Source organism: Cyprinodon tularosa, unplaced genomic scaffold, assembly GCF_016077235.1.
Source record: "Cyprinodon tularosa strain WSP-4 unplaced genomic scaffold, ASM1607723v1 ctg256, whole genome shotgun sequence".
Classification (NCBI taxonomy): Eukaryota; Metazoa; Chordata; class Actinopteri; order Cyprinodontiformes; family Cyprinodontidae; genus Cyprinodon; species Cyprinodon tularosa.
Window position 1 is genome coordinate 761,807 of NW_024038950.1, and position 19,838 is coordinate 781,644.

At 44.1% G+C, this 19,838-nt stretch overlaps 1 protein-coding gene across 6 annotated transcripts in view; it reads left to right on the forward strand.

The window, feature by feature from the left end:
* abr (ABR activator of RhoGEF and GTPase) overlaps positions 1–19,838 on the forward strand; it is a 173,743-nt gene that overhangs the window by 98,688 nt on the left and 55,217 nt on the right. For all 6 annotated transcript variants that reach the window (XM_038288436.1, XM_038288437.1, XM_038288439.1 and 3 more), the window contains 4 exons: positions 6,513–6,565; positions 8,718–8,858; positions 9,053–9,174; positions 19,645–19,813. In XM_038288436.1, coding sequence (XP_038144364.1) covers positions 6,513–6,565; positions 8,718–8,858; positions 9,053–9,174; positions 19,645–19,813 — 485 coding nt within the window. The remainder of the gene's footprint in view (positions 1–6,512; positions 6,566–8,717; positions 8,859–9,052; positions 9,175–19,644; positions 19,814–19,838) is intronic.

The following is a 19,838-nucleotide window of genomic DNA, read 5'->3' on the forward strand; positions in this document are numbered from 1 at the left end:
CCGTGGCATTGATGTATGTCTCAAGGGCACGAACAGGACACAGTGGTTCAGAGGGACTTCCGGAGTCAAACCGGGCAAGATGGAGAGGCTGGGTGCTGCCTGCTGGCAGTGATACCTTAGGAATAAATGCTACGTCAGCCCACAGTGTAACGCCTGAGCCATCAGGATTCCACCGGCAGCAGGGTTCGGCTATCGAGAGAGCCTGTAACTCCCCTACACGTTTTGCGGAAACCATAGCTAAAAGGAACGCAGTCTTCAGTGAGAGCCATTTGAGGTCCGCCGACGCCAGGGGCTCAAATGGGAGGGACCGAAGAGCCTCAAGCACAAGAGAAAGGTCCCACGCCGGTGCCACAGGGCGGTTGGGTGGGTGCAAACGCCGAGCACCTCTTAAAAACAGTACAACATCCTTGTCTCGGCCCACAGAACAACCATTCAGCCCAACATGCCAACAGGAAATGGCAGCCACATACACCTTTAAGGTAGATGGAGACCGTCCTTGATCCAGCAATGCCTGCAGGAAGGTCAGTATGTCAGAAACTGAACACTGCACCGGGTCCTGCCCTCTATCACGGCACCAGGTGGCAAAGACCGTCCACTTGTTGGCATAGACAGCTCGCATGGACGGCGCCCATGCATTAGCCATTGTATGCCCTATGGACCCAGTGTATCTTGAGAAGGTGGACCCCGGCCTTGCAGGGGCCAAATCCAGAGCTGGAGCCGGTCCGGTTCGGTGTGCAAGATCTGACCCCCCATCTGGGAAAGAAGATCTCTCCTGGAGGGGAGACGCATTGGCGAGCCGGAGCTGAGCTCGCACAGTAGAGGAAACCAAGTCCTCGCTGGCCAGTAAGGGGCCACCAGCAGGACCCTGTGCCCCTCCTGACGTACCCTGAGGAGAGTCTGGAAAAGTAGGCTGAATGGCGGAAAGGCATAAAGGAGGGTCCGGGGCCAGTCGTGTGCCAGAGCATCGTGTCCCAGAGGGCTGCTGTTGTCCAACGAGAACCAAAGGGGACAGTGAAATGCGTCCCTTGAGGCAAAGAGGTCCACGTCCGCCCTGCCAAAGACCTTTCAGATGCACTCCACCACCTCTTGGTGAAGCTTCCACTCCCCTGGAAGCGGCTTCTGACGGGATAGAAAATCTGCTGGCACGTTCTCCGGCCCTGGGATGTAGGCTGCTCTGAGGCTGGCTATGCGTGGAGCTGCCCAGGTCAGAAGCCGTCGAGTCAAGCACAACAGTTTCCTTGACCTCGTTCCCCCCTGGTGGTTGATGTGAAAGACCACTGTGGTGTTGTCTGACCTCACCAGCACGTGCTTCCCCCGCAAGCCTGGAAGAAAGCTCTGAAGAGCCAGAAGTACAGCCTGTAACTCCAGGACATTGATGTATTCCCTGCCCTGCCGCTGGGACCATGTCCCCTGTGCCATTTGACCCCGCCAGGTTGCACCCCAGCCCGTGGAGGATGCATCTGTAAACACAACTTCCCGACGACACGGGAGGGAACCGAGCGGGACCCCTGTGGTCATAAACAACCTCACCCTCCATTGGGACAGAGACTGAAGACACTGAGGCCCCACCCGAAGTCTTCGGAGACGATGAGTGTTCCGTGTGGGATCCAGATTCAAGCTGTTCAACCACATCTGGAGGGGCCGCAATGACAGCAGCCCCAAGGGCACTACGGCGGACGCAGCTGTAAGCATGCCCAAGAGTCGAAGATACCGCACAAGAGGCAGCGCCATGCCGCGCCTGAATTCCGGGAGCACGCCCAATATACTGTCCACCCGCTGGGGTGACGGGCAAGCAGTCATTGAGATGGAATCCATGGCAATGCCCAGGAAGACAGTCTCCTGTGAGGGAGTCAGACTGCTTTTCTCCATGTTCACCTGCAAGCCCAAGCATCCCACATGATGGAGCACTAACCGAGTATCTCGAACCGCCTGGTCCCACGTCGCAGCACAAATGAGCCAGTCGTCCAGATATGGGAGGATCCTCAATCCCTGTGCCTGCAGAGGAGAGAGAGCCGCTGCAACACATCGGGTGAACACCCTGGGGGACAGTGAAAGTCCGAACGGGAGGACCCTGAACTGGAAATGTCTCCCTTGAAAAGCAAAACGAAGAAAACGCCAATGGGGCGGAGCGATCGGAACGTGAAAATAAGCATCCCTGAGATCTATGGAAGTGAACCAATCGCCCGGGGAAATCGCCTGCAACACTTCCCTGGTGGTCAGCATATGAAAGGGCATGGCCTTCAAGTACACATTCAGGCCTCTGAGGTCCAAGACTGGACGCAGGCCCCCGGTCTTCTTCGGAACCAGAAAATACGTGGAATAAAAGCCCCCTGGATCCAGCAGGGGGTCCACAGGCACTATAGCACCCTTGGCCAGCAAGGTGCAGATTTCTTGGTTCAGTGCCTGTGCCTTCACCGGGTCGTGGATCACAGTCATCCTGACCTGGCCAGGGATAGGTGGCCGGCGGCGGAATTGAAGACGGTACCCCCGGGACAGGGTGGACAACACCCACATGTCCGGAGTGTGGGCAGCCCAGAAGCTGAGCTGTCCCGGGGAAAAATAACCGACCGCCGGCCCTAAGGCATCATCTGCGGGTCCCCCGGCCCTTCGAAGGCCCGGGAGGGCGCCGGCCAGACCGCGCGGCTCGAAAGGGATGAAAGGACCCTGTCCCAGCCTGGTCTCGAGCTCTGTTCCTCCGATCTAGAGCAGGTCTCTGGACCGATCTCTGACCTGGTAACAGACCCTGGGGGTCAGTGGGAGAAGGAGAAGGCACTAAGGACCTCCGTGAAGGACCCGCAGCTGCCCAGGTGCCTACTGGCTGGAGATCACGTCTGTGAAGCCCTGCCAGCTGTTGCCTCGTTCTAGAGGCCTGAGCCGTACGGTCCAAGGTGTCCAGTGCCGCAGAACCAAAAAGCTCCCCCGGGACCACAGGCAGGGCCCGGAGGGTCCTCCTACAAGGCTCAGTTAGTGGTGACTGCGCCAACCAGACCTGGCGGCGAGCATGAACCAGTGTGGAGAGTGTGCGTCCAAGTTCCCTCGTCATAAGAGCAAAGGCCTGCAGAGATGCATCAACCAGGCCTTGCGTGGCATGATCCAGCGGAACAGATTCCAAGGAGGAAGACAGGGCCATCATAAGATGGGAGAGAGAGTTCCCAATCCGGCCCATGCGGGCCCCAGAGTCATAGGCCTTGCAGAGAAGGTCGTCGGTAATACGGCACTGAGGACGCGGACAACGGGCATTGGGCCGCAAGGCCTCATCAGGCGGGATTATAAGAGAGGCAATGCCCGGTTCCACCGCTGGCATCTGCCCCAAGCCAACCTTGGGTGCCTCCTGCATAGCTGCCAGGACCCTGCCATCCGTCGTCAGACGTGAAAACGCCTTGGTGTCTGACCAGCAAGCATGCAGTTCCCGCACATACTCCGCCGAGGGAGGAACCACAAAGGCAGTCTCTGACCTACTGCGCCTAAAGAAGGCGCTGGAAGCCGCAGGCTGGGCCTGAGGAACACTAATTTGTAAACGGGCAAGAGCCGTTCGAATAGCGGATGTCACAGACTCCCCCGTATCCTCCTGGGAGGCAATGGAGTCCGACCCAGAGGCCCCGGAGCCCAGCTCCGGAAGGTCCTCACAGAAATGGGTGCCAGAGGCCGCCACAGAAACAGCATCGTCGTCATTGACTGACGTTTCATCCTGCTCGGTAGGGAGAGCCGTGCCACGATCACCAGCAGTCTGAAAGGACTGGAGGAGGGCTTTCATTTGGGCCAGCTCAGTAGTGAGATGATCCACTCTCGTGGACAACCTCCCTGCATCGGTCCGTCTAGCACGCTTTGTCGGTACCGAAGGTGCAGCCACAGTAGATCGTTTGCACAACGCTTTCTCCATCGGCAAACGAGCACGCGGCGAAGCGCCCGCCCAGTCGGTAGGCTGCTCCAGTGCAGCCAACCGATCCAGTCTGACCGACCGGGGCATGACGCGACAGTTGGGGCAAGCGTCATCTGACAGTGCCTCCCGGAGATGTTCCACACCGAGGCAGGAGGGACACAAGTCATGCCCGTCATCGGGCTGAAGTGGAGCCAGACAGGTCGAGCAACATAAACTATCCAGCATCATACTGCTGAAAGGCGTGATCAGTCCGCTACCAAGGACAAGTCAACACGAGCAGGAAACGCTACTGGCGACTCGATTATTAACTAAAGATGAACTCAGCACGAGCAGAGACGCCACTGGTGAGTTTAGGCAAACAAACTATAGAAGAACCCAACGCGAGCAGAAACGCTACTGGTGGGCTTAGGCAAACAAACTGAAAACAACTCAGCGCGAGCAGAAACGCCACTGGTGAGTGTAGATAAACAAACTATAGAAGAACCCAACGCGAGCAGAAACGCTACTGGTGGGCTTAGGCAAACAAACTGAAAACAACTCAGCGCGAGCAGAAACGCCACTGGTGAGTGTAGATAAACAAACTATAGAAGAACCCAACGCGAGCAGAAACGCTACTGGTGGGCTTAGGCAAACAAACTGAAAACAACTCAGCGCAAGCAGAAACGCCACTGGTGAGTGCAGATAAACAAACTATAGAAGAACCCAACGCGAGCAGAAACGCTACTGGTGGGCTTAAAAGAGCCACAAATCAAAGCGAACAGTAAACTACTGCTGAGAAAAGAACGAAAACTTACCAGTCACCGCAGATCTGGTAAGGTGAAAGCAGCTTGTGCAGACCCTGGAGGGCGAGACTTACCCGCAGCTCCGACCAAACCCGGTCACGGGGCTACCAGCAACAAGCAGCCAGGAAACTAGTGGTATACACAGAAGCAACCAGCTTCACACGACCACACTCCTGTACTCAACACACCTGCGCGCGAGAAGAACAAAAGGGATTGATTGCCGGGTGCCACGTGACTATATAGAGTCACGTGGGTCCCCGGCAGGTCACAGCTGACTTTGTTGTCATTAATACTCGACCTGCGCATGCGCATGAATGATCATTCAGTGCTTGAAGCACCGCCTCTGGCGGTCAGTAGGGATGAAATAGAACTCCTCAATTGTAAAAGGTTTAGTTTCACCTGGTTTAATCATGTAAGAAATCTTTTTCAAGGAAACTTTTGCTATCCAATTATTAATCAATTAATCCAAAAAATAATCAACATATTACTTATTTAGCAAAATTATCATTATTTGCAGCCCTATATATATATATCTATATATATAGATATATATATATAGAAATACAGAGATATTTTTAGTAAATTAACATTCTAAATAAACAAACATTTAGAATAAAGAAAAAATTGCCAATAATAAAACATATACACATATATGTATATGTTTTATGATTGGCCATTTTTTTTCTTGGTAGGTGCAGACCTACTTGTAAATGAATCTGTTGATTTTAGCATTTAGTTCAGATAACCACGGCTCCTGTTTCCAACCTCAGCCAGCAGACAAACATCCCACACAACAAACGTATTTCCTGTTTTACACTCTAACCCTAACCCATCAAGGGGGCTAAGGTCATTGGAATCCTGCTGCAGCGCATGTTTTTGCTGTGAATCACAGAGAGATCTTCTCTACCCTGCAGTTTATACAGTGTGCAGTAAACCCTTGAAGGTGGCTGTGTCGGTTCACTGAGCCATGACCACTGACAGGAGCTGCATTAATGATCACAGGGTGGGGGGGCTTCAAAGAGCATCTGCACAGTTGTCTTCCAGCGTCTGATCAGAATAAGGCTGTAGCTGACAGGGCATGTAGTTGTTTCGCTTTCACCCTTCTGTGCCTCAGAGTAGTAAGGAAAACGGCTTAAATCAGTAGTGAATGTTTCTGCTGTGCTGCTAAGGACACTACTAAGTATCAGATTGAAATAAAGTTTAGTTTAATGGGGAAAACACAATAATGGATAAACCGGATATGTGTTTCTTGTGGAAAAGTAGAGTTTATACATTGGAAATGAATAACAATGCATTGTACATCAAAGTTAGCTTGTTCTTCACGCCTTAGGGCCTTGTTGGTACCATAACACCCACCAGTTCATCATTTTCCTCTATGCGAGTCTGATTCTACTCCCTCAACATTTCTTTTTACTGGATCTGTGGGCATATTTTACCTCCAGCCGTCACGTATGTCACCTGCTGCTGTTTCACCGCCTTAGCAGCAAAGCAGACCCAAGGGAAACCAGCCAAGTGCAGTGATGAGATGTGTCAGAGTACTTTCTATAGATGCATTGATGGTGTGTGTTCAGTTTAGCTAAAGATAGCTGTTCTATAACCAAATCAGAGCACAAATCTAGGAAGAACCGATCAATGAAATAGATCTTTTAACCTTCAGACGGAAAATAGGATCAGCAGCGTCATTAGAGAAAGATTCAGACTCGAAGTTGAGCTGAGAATCATCTTTTGTTAGATTCTCTTGTTACCTCTACAGAGTATCGTCATCTGCGTAGGTGTATTTATTTTTGTTTTAACTCTGGGACTGGGACCTACTGCACTGACTCGCTCTCTCCCTCTTCTTTCCCCCACAGCTCTGCTTTACAAGCCCATTGACCGTGTTACCAGAAGCACCCTGGTCCTCCATGTGAGTTCACACCCACAGCTTCAAGGAACAGCCCACCTAAACCAGGAACTGAGAGGGGAATTAGAACAATATTAGGCTGGTTGTACCTCAACTTCTTTTCAGTGTCTTGCAAAAATTCCCATTTTATCAGGTTAAAACCATCAACTTTATTTTATTTATTTTTGTCATAATTATATAAATTCGGTACAGACTATACAATCTTTATGAAATAGATGACAGGTTGAAAACTTTTCCGGGAGGGTGAATTTAGAAAGTAGTCTTTGGGAATAAATACACTATATAGCCAAAAGTATTGGCTCACTTGCCTGGACATCCTTATCCTTTCCCACAGAGGGTTAATATGACGTCAGTCCACCCTTTGCAGTTAGAGCAGCTTGAACTCTTCTGGGAAGGCTGTCCTCATGGTTGAGGAGTCAGCTAATGGGAATTTTTGAACATTCGCACATTTGTGAGGTCACACATTGATGTTGGATGAAAAGGCCTGGCTCTCAGTCTTTACTCTATTTTTACCAAACGTGTCCTATCAGGTTCAGGTCAGGACTCTTTAAAGGCATGTCAGGTTCATTCACTCCATACTCAGCCATCCATCTCTGTATGGAACTAGCTTAAAGGTACAGGAAGGGAGCAGCTCCAAAGTGTCCCCACAAAGCTGGGTGGCATTGTCCAAAATATCTTGGTTCCTTTCAGGGGTCAAGCCCGGCTCCTGAAAATAAACCCACACCATAATCCCTCCTCCACCAAGCTTTACACTAAGTACAAAGCAGTGAAGTACCTTAACCTAGTAACTACCAAACCATTGCTCGTTCATCAGGTTTCAGCTTGAGAAGCACTTTTTATCACTTTAGAGAAAGCGTCCCCACTGCTCTGGAGTCCAGTGCATTACATCACTGTATTCAATGCTTTGGATTGACCTTGGTGATGTATGGCTTGGAAGCAGCTGCTGGACCATGGAAACCTATTCCTTGAAGCTCAGTTCGAGAGCTAATCTATGTGAAAGTTTGGAGATGAGTGATAACTGACTGTAGAAAGTTGGTGAGCCCTTCACACCATGCACTTTAGCATCCACGTACCACGCTCTGTCCATTTATGGCCTACCACTTGGTGGCTGAGCCGCTGTCCTTCCCAAACACTTCCACTCTTCACTTTCACAGTTTTAAGCTGGAATTCACTGAGCTCGTGAGAGCAAGATCCATTCTTGTTAAAACTGTCTGCATTCCGAGGTTCTTGATGTTATATTCCTGTGGCCATGGAAGTGATCGGAACACCTGATTCCAATCATTTGGTTCTTAATCTCAGGTTTCGCTTGGTTGGGGGCAGTATCACCAGTCAGATTTTTACTAGGATTTAGAATTATATAAACCTGACTTATAGTGTGTAAAATACACTGATTTTACAATTCTAGTATTTATTAAGGACTAGTGAGGCCAAAATGGCTTCATTTTTGTGTTAAAAAAAAACTCCACCAACTCTGCACACACCATGATCTTCTGATGGTCATTCTGTTCCACTTTGCTTTTCAGTATCGTTACAATTTGGACTTCACAAACATGTTTCTACACAGCATATAAGTCAGCTTTACTTAAGCAGGAGTCTGGTTTTTGACTAGAAAAACAAAAAATTTCATTCCTTTTTGTTGTAGACTCTCTGCTCGGTTTAGGATGATGATGATAAAGAACATTAAAGTAGCAAGCATTTATTTTTTTATTTTTTTACCAACAGTGTAGGGGTTGTTTTTCAGCTTCCACCATATTGGAGAAACCACAGGGTAGAAGCTGTAGGGTATGGAAACATGTGCAACCTTATGTGTCCCCTGAGGTCACACGAGCTATTTACATTTATTATCATTTATCCATACATTGGATAAAACCTGCAGAGCGGCTCTAAGCCCTTCACAGTGAAAATGCTGATCTCTTCATCTATCTCTTGACCAGGCAAAGTAAACCGTCAGGGCTCATTTTGGAGCGAAAGCTGTCCAGAACTCTCCTGTATTCTTCAACTTCATCAAAGCTCCTTCAACAAATATTCAAAACTAGAATATGAGGGATTACTGCTGTACAATGTTTGTTTTTCTATGAAAAAGGAAATAAACTTTACCTGTAAAACCAGAGTATTGAATACATTTTCCAGTGATTTGCTTCTTTAATTGCGGCAGGACCTGCTGAAGCACACCCCCAAGGACCACCCCGACTTCCCCCTCCTGCAGGACGCTCTGCGTATTTCTCACAGCTTCCTTTCCTCCATCAATGAGGAGATTGACCCTCGCAGAACCGCCGTCACTACACCTAAAGGAGAGGTGGGCAGAACTGCTATATATATATTCTTTATCTAAAACCACAACTTCTTCAACAGCAGGCCTCACACACAGAAGTTAAATATATTTAGGTGACACCTCCCTCTGAGATCACAGCTGTTTTACTGCAGTGTGCATGTTTCAAACAAACATTAGTTTATCGGCTCAGGAGTAAACCCCCTCTGCTGTCCTTCCAGGCCCGTCAGCTGGTGAAGGATGGTTTTCTGGTGGAGGTGTCTGAAAACTCCAGGAAGCTGCGACATGTCTTCCTCTTCACTGACCTACTTCTATGTGCCAAGATGAAGAAGACGGCAGTGGGGTGAGTACATCTGTTGGATTAAACTCAAACACCATGATTCAGTCTCCTACTAGAACTGATCTCAGACTTCAACTCAACTAGAGACGTTACTTATACCTGTAGTCAGGCATTCAAAATCTAAAGGGCCATCTCATGTAATTGCAGTGTTGGGCACGTTACTTTGAAAGTGTAATTAGTTATACAGTAGTTACTTCTCCTAAAAAGTAGCTGAGTTACTAACTGAGTTACTCCACAATAACAGTAACTAGTTACTAGTAAAAGTAACTATTGCGTTACTTTTGCGTTTCTCGCCCCCGTAACCCTCACCACCCGGCCCCCACCTTCTCGCCGTGTGTTTCCAAAGCCAGCTGAATAGAGCGGACGACAAAGACAAGAACCTGCAGAGAGTTTTGCATTTATTGCAACCCAACATAAATGACATCGGGGGGAACGCTATCTGACGGGCCGATATACTCCATCAGATAGCGTTCCCACTGCTTAACATGGGGGGAATGATATCTGATGGGCTTCTAAAACCCATCAGATAGCGTTCCCACTGCTTAACATGGGGGGAATGATATCTGATGCGGTGTAAATATCATCAGGCTGCATTACCTCTACTCATGGGTGCGAAGTATTTTAACAGGGCGTTCAGATCTGGTGAGTGTATGAAAATAATAACAGGGGATGTCAAATTCTGAAATGCTGTGTGTTTGGGTTGTTATAGATACTGCAACATCCATCCATCCAACATTTGATCGTTCACACTCTCCATAGTTCCCCTGTGGCGCGAGCACAGGGCGGCTTGTACGCGCCTTTAGCGAGCATGCACGTTTTCTGTCGCTTGCGCTGTGAATCGTGCCGGCTGTGCTGTGAGGAGATGCAGGGGAAACTATCTGATGGGGAAACGCAGCTCACTGTAATCCTCCTCACTCTCTACTCTCTGTGTGTGCTGTACGTTAACACCCGTAACAGCCAATCTAATCCTCCTCTCTCATGACAAGGCACGCACGAGTCCTATCAAAAAAGGTTCATTATGCGACATGAGTAACGTGCAGTAACGGGGTGTCGGCAATGGTAACTGCGTTATAGTTACATTGAGTAATTTTTTTGATTACTAGTAACTAAAAAAAGGTAACGCCGTTAGTAACGCCATTACTCCCATCACTGTGTAATTGGGGGTGGAAGTGACTTTGAGACGTTCAGGTTGAAGGTTCATCTTTCTCATCAGCTTCCACTCAGACGTATTTAAAGATGATGTCTGCATTCCAAGCAAACTTTAAAATGTTAAAGGAAAAACTTTATCTGCAGTCCGTTCAGAAACCGAAGGTTCCCTCATTCTTTTATTACACTATTCTGAGAGGAGGTGAAAACAAAACTTTCTAAGATTCTGTATGTATCCTTATACAGGAACTAACAGGACTTCACTGCATCATAGTTTTGACACTGGAGAATCTACAAAATAAAAGCCTTTTTAAGATTTTTTAATTTCCAGGCTATAATTTATCATTCACTGCTGGATTATTTTCTTCAAAAATAGATGCATATTAGATTAGATGAGCTTTATTGATCTAACAGCGGAGAAATTCACTTGTCACATATTGGCATATCGGTGCTTCTCACAGGTTAAATGTATTCTTTATACCGGAGGTCTTCAACAGGAGGGTCCACAGAGTTACTGCATGGGGGTCGTAAAAGTTTGATCAATTAGACTTTATTCCCCCCCCCTGCAATTTTTTCCACTAATTGAAATGGCTTTAAATGCACATTAACATGAATTCCACACACTGTGTTAAACAAATAAATGGAATTAGATGATGTCTTTCAGTCATCAATGCACAAATTCAGCGACACACAGGAGCTCTTTCAAGCTGGGCACCGTTTCATTCACAACACCTGTCCCATCAACCAGAAATCAGAATCAAAAATACTTTAATAATCCCAGGAGAAATGAATTTCTTTACATTACTCCATCTGTAATAGAGTGACTATAGGACCAGTGTGATATAATTATGGGGTCCTTGGCCTGGAAAACTTTGAAGACCCCTGCTTTATACAATTACAAAATATTGTTCTGCAGTTTGATACTTTTTTCCCCATTTTATATGTTAAATAAAATCAACTAAAAACCATTTTATTTCCGTATTTTAAATAAACCCAAATATGAAATCAATAGATGAATGTTTTGTGTGTAGATGTGTGTAGTTTCAGAAACATACAGGAATTTAAACACCACAGTTCTATATATGTAGTCAGTGAAGGATGTAATTAGAATCTTGTTGCTATTAATTCCCAGACTTTTTATTTCATGAGCCTGGATCAACAAATCCAAGCGCATTTAGGGTCTGGTTTGGTTCATTTCTTTCAGTGCAGTGTGACGTATGTTTATCTGAGTTAATTTCATCCTGACATTAGTCTGTAGATTCATTTTGCTGTCCCATCTGGGTGGGTAACATCTACTCTATTGGGAATCCCTCTTTCTTTTTATTATTTAGCGCTTTAACAAAAAATTAAGACGTCTGAATGTTGCTGCTTGTTCAAATTTCTTTATGGCCCCTCCTTTAATCCTTTTTTTGTGTTCTCATGCTTCATGTTACCTCCTTTCACCCCTCAATGGAAGAAACTTAGTGTTCCCATAACTACCAGACCAGGAAGTCGACCAATAAGGTCTGTGCTTTTATCTCAGCAGACAAACTCCCATCAGAGCATCCATCCAGAAACTCAATCACCTTGTGTTAAATTACTGAGGATTGCTAATCCTTTTCAATCCCAAGGTTATCGCAGTTATTTCAGATGATTTTAAATTCATATTTATGATGCCTTTTTTTATATGTACTCCATCGTTGTCTTGTATTTATATTCTGCTTGACATTACTACTAATGCACAGATTATTCCTTACACTTCTAATTGGGCCCCGTTTATAGTCTGTTCCATTAAGTGTTAAGAAGGTGGAAATATCTGAAAAATACATTTGACATGAAAGTTGGGGCGTTCAGCATTCAGTGAAACACAGAGCACTTAAATCAGTACTTATTTCTCTTTGTTTGTACGATAAATATGTGATAATCATAATCTGTATTCACCATTCACCTCCCTACTAAATAAGGATTGTAGCCTCATATGCAACATTTTCAAACGCATGTAGTTACCAAGTTCATTACATTGAACACTGTCACCACAACTCTTAGATAATCTTGATTTCATAAAATTACAATAGGTTTGAGCTAAACAATGACTGAGATGGGGACAGAAAACTCTAAAGTAGTAATGGCAACTTCTCGTATTCTTAAAGTAGTGTCAGGATATAACAGGATGTTTTCTGATCATTAACAAGAAATATATTTTACAACTTGAAGTAAAGGAGACTATGAAAAGCAAACTGTGAGAGTCAAAGCCTTATCATTGTGATGCTGCCAAGCATTCAGACCCAACCCTAAGGTAGAAAGACACCTTCAGTCACCTATCAGTGGGAAAAGCTGATCTGATGGAGTGCTCTGTAATTCAAAAACACAAAGCAGGTCCATCTCTTATGCTACAGGCTTCTGGTTTCTTAGTAGTGATAGCTACTAGTTTAACTCCACCCAACCAGTAAGTGTCGCACCTAATGCTTGCCCGCTTTTATTTTGTAGCGTTTGCCAGCTGGTTGCCAGGTGTGCTAATGCTATTGCTGGATAATTGCAGTGTTAATACTGTTTACAGTTGGACTCTATGAAAGTGGACCTGCTATAAAAATTCACCTCTTCATGGTGGCTTTTGGAAATGTTTTTAGTGCTAAAACAACCCATTAATTTGTTTTTATCAATAAGGTAAATGTTTTGTTGATGTCTAAAAAAACAAAAAGACAAAGCTTTTACGGCTGTACCATGTTTATTTGTATCCATTTCTATGTTTATCCCAGTGTAAACAATGAGTTGCTTAAAAACAGCGAGTTGCCTAAAATTTCCAAAAGGAACTGAAACTGAGGAGGTGAAATCTCCTTATCTGAGAGGTATTATAAATTAAAGATGTTTTTGACATGTTCTTTATGGCCCATTGTAGTGACTAGTTGTCTATGAAAAAACTTAAAAATTAAAAAGCAAAAAATAAATGTAAATCAAATAGTCACTTGAGGAATAGTGGGTTTCTGGTTTTACGCAGTACAAAAAATTCTCAAAATACGTGAAAAATGCAGTTCAGTTAGTTTATTCCAGGTTTCTTCAGGAAAAATAAACATGATACAAAAACTCAAAAAGACTACTTGCCACATCTCCTGGCCTGGTTTCTGCCTTTGTGCTCACTTCACCTGATTAAGGCTGAATGACTTGCCTTCTGAAAGGCCTGGTAGACTGCAGCTAGAATACTGGAAGACTGGTAAAAAACCATAAGCCCACCCACTTTTCACCTGAGCTACCTGGAGTCCATGTATTTATATACCAGACACCCAGGCAAAATCAATTAACTAATTAAACAATTTACTAAGAAATAATTGTATTCTAAGCAACTACTTTCAAACAAAAATGCAACAAATAACCAAATAAATACAAACTAACTAAATTATCTAAGTTCTTAAACAAAAATAGAGAAATAGCTCCTACACTCCGGCCCCCAATTGTGCATTAAATCACAATTACTTCTTTAACTAAAAGGAGCTATTCTAACAACAATTTCAATACAAAGCAAATCTTCTGGGTTCTTCATTCTTCTTTATTATTAACCTGCAAAGATATTGGATAAAAGAGAGAAAGAAAGAGAGAAAGAAAAAAGAAAGAATAAATGTTCTTAGTCCTCAGATGCTTCCAAAAGCAAGCAGAGCTTTGTCACGGGTCTCTCCAGCACACTGGTTTTGGTCCGAAGTTGCACTGAACGAACCAGTCCTCGTACATCAGCGTTGACAGCAAGGACTCTCCCCATCTGCCAACATCCTCTGGGTGCTGTCGCATCTGCAATCAGGACAATATCTCCAACAGTGACGTTTCTTCTCGGTCTCATCCATTTTTGTCTTTCCTGCATCAAAGGCAAATACTCAGAGATCCATCTTTTCCAAAACAGTTCGGCCATATATTGTACTTGTTTCCATCGTCGTCGGAGGTACAGATCTTGCTTTTGAAACAGCCCAGGTGGCATAACAGGTTTGTTCTTTAGGGTCAGGATGTGATTTGGTGTAAGGGCTTCTAAATCATCCGAATCGTCAGAGACCAGTGTGATGGGTCTATCATTCAGAATGGCTTCAGCCTCACAGAAAACGGTTTGCAAAGTCTCATCATCCACAACCTGCTGTTTTAGAACTGAGGTGAGTACACTTCTGATAGAACGAATCAAACGCTCCCAGACACCACCTTGATGTGAAGCTGCCGGTGTATTAAAGTGCCAGTTTATGCCATCTTGGACCAGAACTCTTTGGATCTTGCTCTGGTTCAAGGCAGTCAGATTTTTTCTTAGTTCTCTGTTGGCTCCCACAAAATTCGTGCCGTTGTCTGACCTGATGGAAGAGACAGGACCACGTCTACAGATGAATCTTCTGATAGCATTGATACAAGAATCTGCATCAAGGGTGTGAGCCACCTCCAAATGAACAGCAAGACTTGTTGGGCATGTAAATATTACTCCATAACGTTTGAGCAGACTTCTGCCTCTCTTAACATCAATGGGGCCAAAATAATCAACTCCCACATCTGTAAACGGAGCTTTGTCAGGTGCAACCCTTTCCTGGGGTAAGTCAGCCATTTTTTGTTCCAAAAGCTTCCCTCTATTTTTTCTACAGGTCACACAATCAGACAAGATTTTTCTGGCAGCAGAGTTTCCATTGATTATCCAATATCTCTGACGCAGCCTGGACAGCATGTGGTTTCTTCCTGCATGACCCAGCAGATGGTGAATGTAGAGCAGAATTAGGGTTGCCACATGCAGGTCTTTGGACAGGATGACAGGATGTTTCGTTTCAAATGGCATAGCCGCTCTTTTAAGACGTCCACCCACCCTGAGGACTCCATCGTCCAACACTGGATCAAGTCTGTACAGCTGGCTGTCTTTAGAAACGATCCTTTTGGCTTTGATCAAGATGATTTCTGGACCAAACTTGAGATGTTGCTCAAACTGAATAATGAAACGCTCTGCTTTAGCCAGATCTTCAGATGTCAAACACTGCTTCTTCAGCTTAGCTTTAAACTGTTGCATCTTTTGGGACACCCTTTTCTTCTTGGTGTTTCCATCTTCTGCAGACTGCTGTAATATAGCAGAAAACTGTGAGGTCCCATTGAATGTTGCAGCACAATCAAAAACAACTCTTAGTTTGCCTTTTCTGGGGTGATAAACACCATGGTGGGGTATATACCACACTTTTCCCTCACTGCCCACCAAGTGGTCATCAGGAACAACTTCAGCGTATCCGTTATATATCATGTCATCCATAAACTTGCTATCTTCTCTGGAATTTTCAATCTGTTCTTGGGATGTTTTTTCATTGAAATCATGATTATATTGTTCAATCAACATTGTTTCCAGATTTTGAACAGAAATCCTGTTTGCAGTGAAAGCATGAAAGTCTGTCTTTTTCCTTTCACTCCTAAGTGGTCCATTAATGACCCAACCAACTCGAGTCCAAACTGCATATGGGCCATCATCCTGGCTGTTTATCAGCTCCCACGGCTCCATTACTTTAGGTGCGTTTGTGCCAATGAGCAAATCTACATCAGCATCTATGTTGTGGAGCTTGATACTTTGCAGGTATGGCCACTGGTTAATGTCCTCCTGTTGTGGAACATTTCGCTTTGAAACAGGCATTAGTTTTTGTGTCATGACATCTGGAAGATCAATGAAATCATTTTTATCAAACGCTGCTACTTGAAGTCCAGAAATGATGTTTGTACTCACAATGTCTTTATGACCCATCGTTTGCAGCTGAATGCTTGTTCTTTTGCCTTTCAGTTGCAGCTTTCTGGCTAGACTCTCTGTGCAGAATGTCGCTGTGCTGCCCGGGTCCAGAAATGCATATGTCTGCACGGTTGAGTTGGTTGTTGGACTCCTAACTTGAACTGCAACAATAAAGAGAATTGAATTATCTTCATCACAGACCTTAATATGACTACAGGTTTGAGTCATGGTGGACGTGGTTCTCAGAGGAATCTGTGGACATCTGGAGAAAGCTTTTGTACTTTCCTTGTCAATGTGCAGGACACTGGGATGTTGTTGGTGACAGACAGTACAGACCAAGCGACCTCTGCATTCTTTGCTTATGTGTCCCACCTTTAAACAACCAAAACACATGCCTTTTTCTTTAATAAAGTTCACTTTATCCTTGTGTGGCTTGTCTTTAAACTTAAAACATTTGTCAACTGAGTGATTACTTTTGAAACAATACAAACAGTTGTGGCTTTTAGAGGACTTCATCTCATCTTCAGGTGATTCATTATTCACTGAAAGAACTTTTGTAGCAAAGCTGCTTCCCTTTTTCTTTGGTTTTGTAAAGCCGGTATTGGGGTTTTTAGAGCTGAACTGTTGAAGGTCAATGATATTGCCAAACAACGGATCAGATGCAATTTTAACCTGCTTTTCAATAAAAGCAACAAGATCGGTAAATAATGCTCTTTGATCCCTTTTTTCTTGCAGGTCACAGGCTACATTTCTCCATCTCTCTCTCATTTTATAGGGAAGCTTAAAGATTATGCTCCTCATATTTGAAGGCAAGTCCAGTTCTTTCATATGAGTGAGGTGTTTCGTTAAATTTGAGCATCCCTTAAGAAACAGAGCGAATGCTTCCAGTGATTTAATATCCTCACTTTTAATAGCTGGCCAATTGTTAATTTTATCCATATAGGCCTGTGCAATCTTGTATTCATTTCCAAAATGTTCAGAAAGAAGATTTTTAGCTTCACGATAGCCCAATTCCGATGGTAAATGCTGGCAACTATGCACAAGGTCTCTAGGTTGTCCCCTAGTGAATTGTTCTAGAAAGTGCAAACAATCACTTAAGTTATATGTTTTGGCTTCCACAACGTTCTCAAATGCTCTTATGAATGATTTGTATTCAAGAGGGTTGCCATCGAAAACTGGAATGCTTCTTGGTGGCAAAACCGAACTCTGACTTTGCTGAACCAACATGGCAGTGATGTCATTTTGCCTTTGCATGATGTTAATTATACTGGTTTGATGATCCAATTGTTCCAGTTGTGGCTGTACAGTTGCGTCTGGACTTTGAACATTTAGTTGAGCATGGACACTTTGTGGCTCATCAGTGCCATGTATTGCTAACTTATGTTTCAGTCGAACAACTGGATGCTCAGAGATGGCAGAGGACATAACATAATCCTTGTCCTCGGGGACGACTATGTTGGCACTTGCATTAAGTTTTGGCCCTGACTTACAAATACCTTTTTTAATGTACGAATTCCAATGATCAGAACATTTCGAGCCACCTTGTGAATTTATTTCAAATATGCGCAGCTTTGCATTAGCAGCTGCTAGCTCTGTCTCAAGTTCAAATTGCTCCTTTTCTTGTTTTAACTTCTCCTCCATAGCTTCAAGCTGATGCTTCCTTTTGAGAGTTGCAGCACGCTCCAACAGCGCTGCTCTTTCTGCCTCTGCTCTTATGTGTGCAGATTTAATGGAAGAGACACAGGACACTTGAGAACATGGATTGGACTTTACAGAGCACACATTGGAAACACTGTCTTCAGGGTTAATTACATATTCAGTGTTATTTTTGACTTGATCATCAGTATCTGCATTTGGTATCACAAATGGCGTACCCAGTTCATATAACCAACCCTTTACACATTCAGTAAACTCCTGGTAGGTACTCATTATACTTAGAAAATGTTCATTTTGTCTCTTGAGTTCATCAGAGGGGAGTGGCATACTTGTTAATTGTTTATGCGACACCTCTGCATCCTCACAACATTGCATAAATGTAGCCAAAAGAGACTTTACTGAGTCAGCCTTATCCTTTGATTCCATCAAAACATTTAAATCATCTTTTATCCGTCTTCCCTGTTTCAATTTAGCACTTCTTTTATCTTGGCATGTTTTTATATATGACATCAAGCCTTTCTCAGTGTATTTAATGCTTCTTTTGGATGAAACCTCTGAGTCACTCTTGGCCATCTGTGGTTTTGTTACATCAGACATTTTGTGCACAAACTTTAAACTGCGTGTAACTTTGTTGTTGCCTTTGTTCCATTTATATTTCAAATCCACTTGCTTTGTTTAGGAATGCAAATGCTTTAATTCAATCCTTAACTCATCTTCATGTTGACAAACTTGTGCTTTAACATTGATTGCTATCATCAAACTCCAATCGTCTGGCCGTTTTCCTTTACAGCATTAGCAATCTTTGTACATACCGTTCTCATTGAAGAGAGACATGAGTGTTTGTGGCTTGTAAGTGAGGCACCTCATGGCTTGTGGGCGCGGCACTTCCTCCAGGTGACACCATCCAAGAACAAAGAAGTTGAATCCATGGCTTCACTATCCACTCATCAGCAGATTTGAGATCGTTGAAAACAAAGGTCCTAGGGCGGGTTTTTTACTTGATGTAGTGACTAGTTGTCTATGAAAAAACTTAAAAATGAAAAAGCAAAAAATAAATGTAAATCAAATAGTCACTTGAGGAATAGTGGGTTTCTGGTTTTACGCAGTACAAAAAATTCTCAAAATACGTGAAAAATGCAGTTCAGTTAGTTTATTCCAGGTTTCTTCAGGAAAAATAAACATGATTCAAAAACTCAAAAAGACTACTTGCCACATCTCCTGGCCTGGTTTCTGCCTTTGTGCTCACTTCACCTGATTAAGGCTGAATGACTTGCCTTCTGAAAGGCCTGGTAGACTGCAGCTAGAATACTGGAAGACTGGTAAAAAACCATAAGCCCACCCACTTTTCACCTGAGCTACCCGGAGTCCATGTATTTATATACCAGACACCCAGGCGAAATCAATTAACTAATTAAACTATTTACTAAGAAATAATTGTATTCTAAGCAACTACTTTCAAACAAAAATGCAACAAATAACCAAATAAATACAAACTAACTAAATAATCTAAGTTCTTAAACAAAAATAGAGAAATAGCTCCTACACCCATAGAGCTATCCATACTTGATAAGATGGAAATATGTTAGTAGAGCACTCTATTCTAATACATTAGCTGCTCAGGCAGCTAATGTATTAGAATAGAGTGCTCTGCCTTCATAAACTACCAGTTAATGAACTCTTCTTTGGCCTTTACCAAGTGGAGCTAGTCCGTAAGTCCATTCCTCTATGATCAGGTTGATTTAACCCACTTCACACAGACATGCATTTAAATCAAACGTTAAAGAAAAGTAATGGAAGGCAGCTAAAGGAGGTGCTCTTATTTATTGAATTAGTGATCTTGGATGGATCCGCTAGAACGACATAGTCTTATGTCAAGGATCTGTGAATTAGGAATAATTGCTTGACCTATTGAACTAATAATTTGAACTAATTAATCTTCTTTTCCTCCCTTCCCTCTTCTGTCTATTTTCTGTGCGCATCCGCAGTCGCCACCAGCAGTATGAGTGCAAGTGGTACATCCCTCTGGCAGACCTAACTTTCCAAACCCTGGACGAGTCAGACTCCTGTCACAGCATCCAAGTCCTGCCCGAGCATGAGATTGAAGAGATGAAGATGAAGATCTCAGTTTTAAAGAATGAGATACAGAAAGAAAAGGTACGCTTTAAAAAGATGAGATTGA